Consider the following 8,655-nt stretch of genomic DNA (forward strand, 5'->3'; position numbering starts at 1 on the left):
ACCGACTCAGTTTGCTAACAGCAAAAGAGATGTCAGGTCTTGTAGCACTGGCTAAGTACATAAGCGAGCCAATAATCTGAGAATACTTCAATTGATCTCTAGCAATTCTTCGATTCTTTCGAAGCAGCACGCTAGCATCATATGGTGTTGGAGAGGGCTTGCAGTCACTATAGCCAAAGCGACTCAAGACCTTTTCCACATAGTGAGATTGAAGCAATGTAATCCCACTATCATCGTCTCTCAAGAACTTGATGTTCAGAATGACATCAGCCACTCCTAAATCCTTCATCTCAAAACAGCGAGATAGGAAATTCTTGACCTCCTTAATAACATTCAGATTAGTTCCGAAAATCAGTATGTCATCAACATACAAGCAAAGGATAACTCCCTCGCCCCCACCATGGCGATAATACACACATTTGTCAGCTTCATTTACAACAAAGCCTGCAGCTATTAAAGTTCTTTCAAACTTCTCATGCCACTGTTTGGGTGCTTGCTTGAGTCCATACAAAGACTTCAGCAACTTGCACACTTTTCCTTCCTGACCATCTAGTACAAACCCATCTGGTTGTTCCATATAAATTTCCTCGTCCAACTCTCCATTTAGGAAAGCAGTCTTAACATCCATTTGATGAACGAGAAGACCATGCGAGGCAGCTAGTGAAAGTAGAACTCGAATAGTGGTCAGTCGAGCCACAGGTGAGTAAGTATCAAAGAAGTCTTCACCTTCCTTTTAACCCTTAGCCATGAGCTGAGCCTTGTACTTTTCAATAGTACCATCAGGCCTAAGCTTCTTCTTGAATACCCATTTACATCCTATAGGTTTGCATCCATAAGGACGATCAGTTATCTCCCAAGTTTCATTCGCCAAGATGGAATCCATCTCGCTACGAACCGCTTCCTTCCACTAGTCAGCATCTTCAGATGCATAGGCCTCTGAAATAGAACTGGGAGTGTCATCTATGAGATACACAAGAAAATCATCACCAAAGGACTTTGCAGTCCTCTGTCTCTTGCTCCTAGTAGAAACTTCATTGTTCTCCTCCACAGGACTTTCAAAGTGTTCCATCGAAATGGCAGGTTCGGTAATTGTAACTGGTTCCTGATTCGATGAACTAGGCATCTCCTGATTAGATGAGGTAGCCATATCCTTCATGGGAAAGATATCTTCAAAGAAAGTCGCATCATTCGACTCCATGATCGTACCGACATGCATGTCAGGTACCTCAGATTTTACAACCAAGAATCTATAGCCAATGCTATGAAAAGCATATCCCAGGAAAACACAATCCACAGTCTTTGGTCCAAGCTTCCGCTTCTTTGGAATTGGAACATTGACTTTCGCCAAACAACCCCATGTTCGTAGATAAGAGAGTTTTAACCTTTTCTTCTCCCATTCCTCGAATGGAGTTATCTCTTTGTTCTTTGTGGGAACTCGGTTTAGGACATGACATGCCGTCAATATCGCCTCCCCCCACCATGCCTTGGAGAGACCCGATGTGTCTAACATGGCGTTAACCAAATCAGTTAGAGTACGGTTCTTTCTTTCGGCCACCCCATTTGACTGAGGTGAATAGGGAGGCGTCCTCTCATGGATTATACCATGTTCCGCACAAAAAGCATCAAATTCATTGGAAAAATACTCTCCACCACGGTCGGACCTAAGCCTCTTGATTTTTCCGATCAAGTTGGTTTTCCACTTCAGCTTTATAGATCTTGAAAAAGTTCAAAGCCTCATCCTTAGATTTCAGAAGATACACACGGCAGTATCTAGTGGAGTCGTCAATTAACGTCATGAAATATTTCTTTCCACCTTTTGTCAAAACACCATTCATTTCACATAGATCTGAATGTATGAGCTCTAGTGGTGCAAGATTTCTCGTTTCCGCAGTCGTGTGAGACTTACGAGGTTGCTTAGCTTGCACACAAACTTGACACTTAGATCCCTTGACAGTGGTGAAACTAGGGATTAAGTTCAACTTCGCTAGTCGCGACATGCAACCAAAGTTAACATGACAAAGACGTGAATGCCACACATTTGATTCACTATTGTTGCAAATATGATTAACAACTTTATTGCAAACGTCTGATAAGGATAAACGAAACAGGCCTCCTGACTCATAGCCTTTACCAACAAAGGTTCCATACTTGGATATTACAAATTTATTCGACTCAAAGACAAGCTTGTAGCCATCTCTACACAGAAGAGATCCGCTAACAAGATTTTTATTGACGGAGGGGACATAATGCACGTTCTTCAGCCGCACGATCTTCCCCGAAGTAAACTTCAGATCGACCGTGCCAACACCACGAACAGAAGCACTTGAACCGTTGCCCATCAGCACGGTTGAAGTCCCTGCGGTCTGATAAGACGAAAACATGGAAATATCACCGCATACATGCACATTAGCACCCGTGTCAATCAACCAATCAGGAGAATGGACATACTGAAAGAATAGTGGGAAATATACCATACCCAGCATCCTTCATGTCAGTGTCTCCAATGACAACATTAGCGGTCTTGCCGCCTTTCCCAGGATGACGCTTGTCATAGCGATTAGGGCAACTAGGAGCCCAATGATCAGGATCCCCACACACATGACAAACACCTTTCTTCTTGTCATTCTTCTTCTTGAAGTTCGTGTGTTGCACAGCCTTGTTCTTCCCATCAAACTTTGCTTTACCATCAAACTTGCCCTTGTTCTTGAACTTGTGGGGCTGGAAGTTCTTCTTCTGTACCAGATTGGCACTAGATCCTCCCTCAATACCTCGAGCACGTGTGTCCTTTGCTCTCGCCTTTTCTTCCACATCAAGAGTACCAATGAGATCCGGAACGGAAAACTCCTGTCTCTTATGCTTCAGTAAGGTAGCAAAGTTCCTCCACGAAGGAGGAAGCTTAGTGATGATACCTCCGGCAACAAACTTGTCCGGTAGCATACAACTGAAGTGCTCAAGTTCTCTAGCAAATGACTGTATCTCATGAGCTTGCTCAACCACGGAGCGCTCTTCAGTCATCCTGTAATCATAGAATTGCTCCATGATGTACAGCTCAGTGCCAGCATCCGAGACCCCAAACTTGGCCTCGAGTGCATCCCACATATCTTTTCCATTATCAATTGACGCATAAGCATCAACTATGTTCTCACCAAGAACACTCAAGAGAGCAGCCTTAAACAGAGTATCCATTTTCTGAAAAGCTTGTGCCTGTTGAGCATGAAGCTCTCCTTCAGGTTTGCCAAGAGTGGCGTCATAGCAACTCATGGTTTGAAACCATAAGACTGCTCTCACGCGCCACCTCTTATAGTGGATACCCTCAAACATAGGAGGTCTCATGGAAGCAGCAAAACCACTCGGGTTAAATTGCTTATAATAAGATTTTTGGATTGTTGGAAATATGAGCAATTTACCAAATGATTTTATTATCAGAAATAGTAGATAAAGCACGACTAGTATAGCAGTGATAAAACAAGTCATGCGATTTGATAAAGAGAAGGTAAACAACATCTTCATATATGAACTGTGACTAAACACATCTAGAGCAGATAGTATAGCAAGTTGCATATATGAAAAAGAGTCTAACATATCTAGGGGAAACACTAGAACAAGAAACTGTAGCACAACCTATAATAGAAAGAGGAAGAACACATACGGGACAACAGCAGCAGAAGCACTGGACTTGGGGTCGACATCCTCTCCAGCCATGTCGTTGATGAGATTGTCGACGTCGGGGAAGAAGTCGTCGTCGGGGAAGTAGTCGCCGGAGTCCGTGATGAAGAAGTCAGTAGTCGCGCGGAGCGCTCCTCAAAAACCTTATCACCCTTCTCCCGTACATGACTCAAAGAGGTGTGGTTTCGGAGGCCTACTGTCCCGACTCGCGGTGCACACCGCAAGCCGGTATGAGGAAGACAACAGCAGCACAGAGATTGGAACCGGTGGCGAGAGGAAGGAGAAGTTCTGGTGCGTCTCTCTGAGAGGAGCGACCTCCCTTTTATAAGCGCAAGAGAAGGAGGCGAGAGGCTGCGCCGGGAGCTGAAGGGAACGCGTGAGATGAAACGAACAGGCAGCAGCCGAAGGGTGCAGCGTTCGTATTCAATATCCACTACAGCAAAAACTTTCCAGCTCTCGAGTGACCTTTCGTAAAATTTAGATATCGGCTCGGCTCATTCCCGCAACCTGCGGGGCGGCGCGGCAGCGGAGGAGGAGGAGCGCGCGTGGATGTCCCTCTTATTCTCATCCTCATACATGTGGAGAAAGAGCCTCCCTTATAAAGAGGTCTAACTCCCTCTAAACTAGCAATGTGGGACTAAACTTTTGTTCCACCTCTTGCCTTGCACGAATGGGCTGCGTGGGCCTCTAGGATTTATTAGGAATTTCTGATACTGCTATTGGGCTAGGCCCAAAATAGATAAAATTCCAGCAAGTACATCGTTTATGAGGAGGGGTACAATTTCACTCAAGGGCTCCTCAAACCAGTTCAAAGATGAAGAAAATTTAGCTAACTTAGCAAGTTCATGTGCGACCCTATTTGCTTCTCTATTACAATGCTCAAATTTAGTAATGAGAAAGTCACATGCTAAAAAATAGCAATCGTCAAACACTGCCGCCGCTATACTAGATGATCGTCCTTCATTGTTCATGGTTTCGATAACCTCCATGTTATCTGAGTTAATAACTAAGCGGTTGTAGCCCGCCCTTTGAGCAATAGATAGGCCATATGTAGGCGCCATAGCTTCAGCCGTCAGTAGCATGTGCTAAAATTTGCCTCCCATTGTTTATAATACGCAGACTGAACCGAGAAAACCCCGTTCTTTGTTAAATGCCAACATTCTTTCGAAAAGGAAAAAAAAAAAGAGCTTCTCTGTAGATCATTGGAAAAAGTCCAAAACAAACCTTGAATTTGTCGACGAAAGCTAAATCAAACCCTGAACTCTCAATCCCTGAAATCAGCACACCAAACTCTGTTATCCCGGTCTATTTTAAACCTTGAGAGGATTTAGCCGGTATTTGCTGAATTGGGCCGGCCCATTAGCAGCGTCGCTCGCGCGCGCCCACTGCTCCTCGTTTTCTTTGTTTTTGCCTTTTTGTTTTGTTATCGTTTTTCTGTTTTACACATGTCTATTTTTTCTTCGTACCCAATATACATTTTTAACGCACACATAAAATATTTTTTGATAAACTTTTGATATTTTAAAATACATCATGTACATTTTTAAATTAATTGTTTTCAATTTTTTAATACATAGTTATTATTTAAGTACATGTTTACATTTTCTTAATGATAATAAACATATTATAAAATTAAACAAACACTATTTTGCATGGTTCAACATTTTCAAATTTGTAGACACTTTTTTCAAACACAACCCAAGTATATCCTGTTAAGTGTAAGACACAATTTTCTACAACACGCAAACTTTTTGTTTACATTGTACACACAGTTTTGTTTAAAAATCTCACAAACACATTTTTTGAAACTTGTAAACATTATTAAAATGCTACATTTTTTCGAATATAAGAAACATTTTTTTGAGTTACACAAATATCATTATACATTGTATAAACATTTGTTTGAATTTGTCCGTACATTTTTTTTAACTTGCGATATTTTTTAGATGTCACAAAATATTTTCTTACAGTTTTTTCAGATTTAGAAATTTGTTCCTATTTTTAAAATTTTCAAAAAGCATTCACACTTTAAAATTATGTTCAGGTTTCAGAAAATGTTTATGTTTCAAAAAGTGTTCGCACTTAAAAACAATTGTTCAGCTTACAGAAAATAAAAGCCCGCTTCATGTCTGGTGGGCTGACCCAGACGAGTCCTTAGCCAACGATCCGAAACAAAATTCTAAAAACATTACTTTAAAATGTGACACGATTTTTAAAAATCCGAAACATTTTCATAGGATGTGAAGAACTTTTGAAATTCTGAGCATTTTTTAGAATTGTTTTCGGAATCACAAACAATTTTTAAAAATGCGAATGTAATTTCAAAATTCCAGAAGAAATTAAAAACACCAAAGGAATTGAATTTTGTGCGAAAAATAGAAAACAACAATATTTTTTAACTTCTGAATATTTTAGAAATGCGTGAATATATTCTAAAGTTCACGATTTTGTTGCTGTGTTATAGTGGGCCGGCCCAAATTCTGAGTAGCAGGTTATCCCCGGGATTTTCTTATTCCCAGTGTGCTAAACAGGTCTAGGGTTCAAAATAGACCGGGATTACAAGTTCAGAGTGCCAATTTTCGGGATTCAAAGTTCAGGGTTTGATTTAGCTATCGTGTACAATTTCAAGGTTTGTTTTGGACTTTTTCATAGATCATTGCAGCACTCTGCAGCCGCGTCTTCCGCCAAAGGCGCTTCAGGAAACCACTCCAACGCCGCACGACGGCATGCACGAGTGCACGTACCTATGTCTCCCCTCCATCTTCTCCACCACCCTCCCAAACTTGGCAAACGCTCCTAATCGCCCCATTTCCCCCCGTTAAGCCCGCAGCCAGGCCGGCGAGGCTGCGTGCATGCATGCGGCGACGTCGGCCGGCAGCATGGCCTCGATCGAGCTCGGGCGCGGCGGCGCTAGTGGCAGCGGGAACGGCATCGGCATTGGCCGCGGCGGGCCCGCCGGGACGACGTCCAAGAAGCGGCTCGTGATGATCATCGCCGACCCGGGCCGCGAGTCCACGGCGGCGATGGACTGGGCACTCTCCCACGCCGTCGTCGAGGGCGACGACATCCTGCTTCTCCACGTCAACATGCCGCCGAGCGGCGCCCCCGGCGGCGCGGCCCCTCCGCGAACCGGCTCCGTCGGCAGCAGCAGCGGCTCCCAGCTGGCCGTGTTCCTCGGTGGCGGGGGCTCCGCGGACGGGGAGTTCATGAAGACGATGCGCGCCGCGTGCAAGGCGCGGCACCCGCGCGCTAGGGTCCACGCCGAGCGCGTCGAGCCGGCAACCGAGGGCCGCGAGGCCAAGGCCCAGACCATCCTCGCCGAGTCCCAACGCCGCGGCGTCGAGCTCCTCGTCATCGGTCACCACCGCTTCTCCGCCTTCCTCAGGTAAACCAAACCCCCCCAATCCATGTCGTCGATCTCCTCATCGCACAGACGCGACCGAAACAACTAATCTTGCGTGCGCAGGTTGCGGAGCGCGAGCGGGACGAGCCGGCTGAGACACGACAGCACGGCGGAGTTCTTGATCGAGCACAGCAAGTGCCTGTGCGTGAGCGTTCAGAAGAAGGGCAAGAACGCCGGCTACCTGCTCAACACAAAGACCCACAAGAACTTCTGGCAACTCGCATGAACATGCACGCACACATACATACACGTGCCCATCGATTAGATTGATCGAAATTACATTCTTCAATTATCGCGTGCGTGTACCGCATGTTAATTTAGAGAAATGAATGTTTGATTGCATCAAGAGATAAATATACTTTTCATCCCTCAACTTTCGATGGAGTCTAGATTTGGTCCCTCAACTTCGAAACTGGACAACTTGCATCCCCAACTACTGAAACTGGACAAGGTTCATCCCTGGTCTCGGCTTTGAACGGTTTTGGTGTTAACTCTCCCCGGTTTTGACCGGTGCTGACTTAAATACGTGTATATATATTTCAAATCCGTGAATCATTTGAAATTCATGTTCTTTTTTCAAATCTCTATACTTTTCATGTTCGCGTAAAAATTTCAAATTCACATACCTTTTTGAAATCCACGTAACTTTTCCAAATTTGCATACTTTTTCTAGTCCGCGTTTTTTCTCAAATACACGTACTTTCTCAAGTTCGTGTACTTTTTTCAAATTCATGAACTTTTGTATAAAGTACACGAATTTGAAAAAAAGCACATGGACTTGAAAATGGTACAAAATAAACGGATTCAAAGAAACTACGCGAATTTGAGTCAAAACACGGTCATAATCGAGGAAATCGACATCAAAACCGGTCAAAACCATATCCAGGGACGAACCTTGTCCGGTTTTAGTAGTTGAAGGTGCAAGTTGTCCGGTTTCGAAGTTGAGGAACAAAATCTAGACCGTCAAGAGTTGAGGGACGAAAAATATACTTTTTTCTTGCATCAATGAGTTTTGTGAAAAAAAGGTTTCCCCCGCTTTATATTATAAAGCCACGGTATCAACAACAAACAACATCCAAAGTATAAAGTTCAAGGTCCAAACACACGCGACAAGTCACGAGAGATATAGAAAATAAAGAGAGAAAAAGTCGGTAATGAAAAAGAAATTCCAAATGCACCTTGCTCGTGCCTTGTTTTGCTGGACTCCATCAAGGACGTCTAGGAGGAACTCCCAAAACAGGCAATTGAAAGCTTTTGAGATGTCAATCTTCCTTTAGCGACTTCCATCTCGCTCGTGTGCGCTGCAACGAGGTGGCAGCCGGGCCCTCCTCCCAACCCCCCCCCCCCCACCTCGGTGCATTGGCAGGCGAAGCCCAACGGGACGCTCCTCCCCCTCATGCAGTCTCAACAGCGCAATGCGCATCTCCGCCAACATGCCCCACGCTCAACACAACGTTGTGGGGAGTTGTGTTGCGTGGCGTGGCGTGGGTGCAGTCGGCGCACGTTGGAGCGCGGTGGCTGCGCAGTGGGAGGCACATCCGAAGTTGCGGCGAGGTGGCTAGAACTGGTGCTGCAGTGGCCTTTGG

At 44.6% G+C, this 8,655-nt stretch overlaps 1 protein-coding gene across 1 annotated transcript; it reads left to right on the forward strand.

Moving 5' to 3' along the window:
• Nucleotides 1-6,410: 6,410 nt before the first annotated feature.
• On the forward strand, nt 6,411-7,415 carry LOC123167371 (uncharacterized). The gene is made up of 2 exons (XM_044585216.1): nt 6,411-7,051; nt 7,133-7,415. The coding sequence occupies exons 1-2, from the start codon at nt 6,519-6,521 to the stop codon at nt 7,293-7,295; spliced, it is 696 nt and encodes a 231-aa protein (XP_044441151.1). The 5' UTR covers nt 6,411-6,518; the 3' UTR covers nt 7,296-7,415.
• Nucleotides 7,416-8,655: the final 1,240 nt, after the last annotated feature.

This window comes from Triticum aestivum, chromosome 1D, assembly GCF_018294505.1.
Source record: "Triticum aestivum cultivar Chinese Spring chromosome 1D, IWGSC CS RefSeq v2.1, whole genome shotgun sequence".
Lineage (NCBI taxonomy): Eukaryota > Viridiplantae > Streptophyta > Magnoliopsida > Poales > Poaceae > Triticum > Triticum aestivum.

Bases quoted from the DNA above. Each gene is read 5' to 3' on its own strand.
- LOC123167371 (XM_044585216.1), top strand. From the start codon at position 6,519: ATGCATGCGGCGACGTCGGCCGGCAGCATGGCCTCGATCGAGCTCGGG. The intron at 7,052-7,132 runs GTAAACCAAACC...TTGCGTGCGCAG, and splicing joins CGCTTCTCCGCCTTCCTCAG to GTTGCGGAGCGCGAGCGGGA.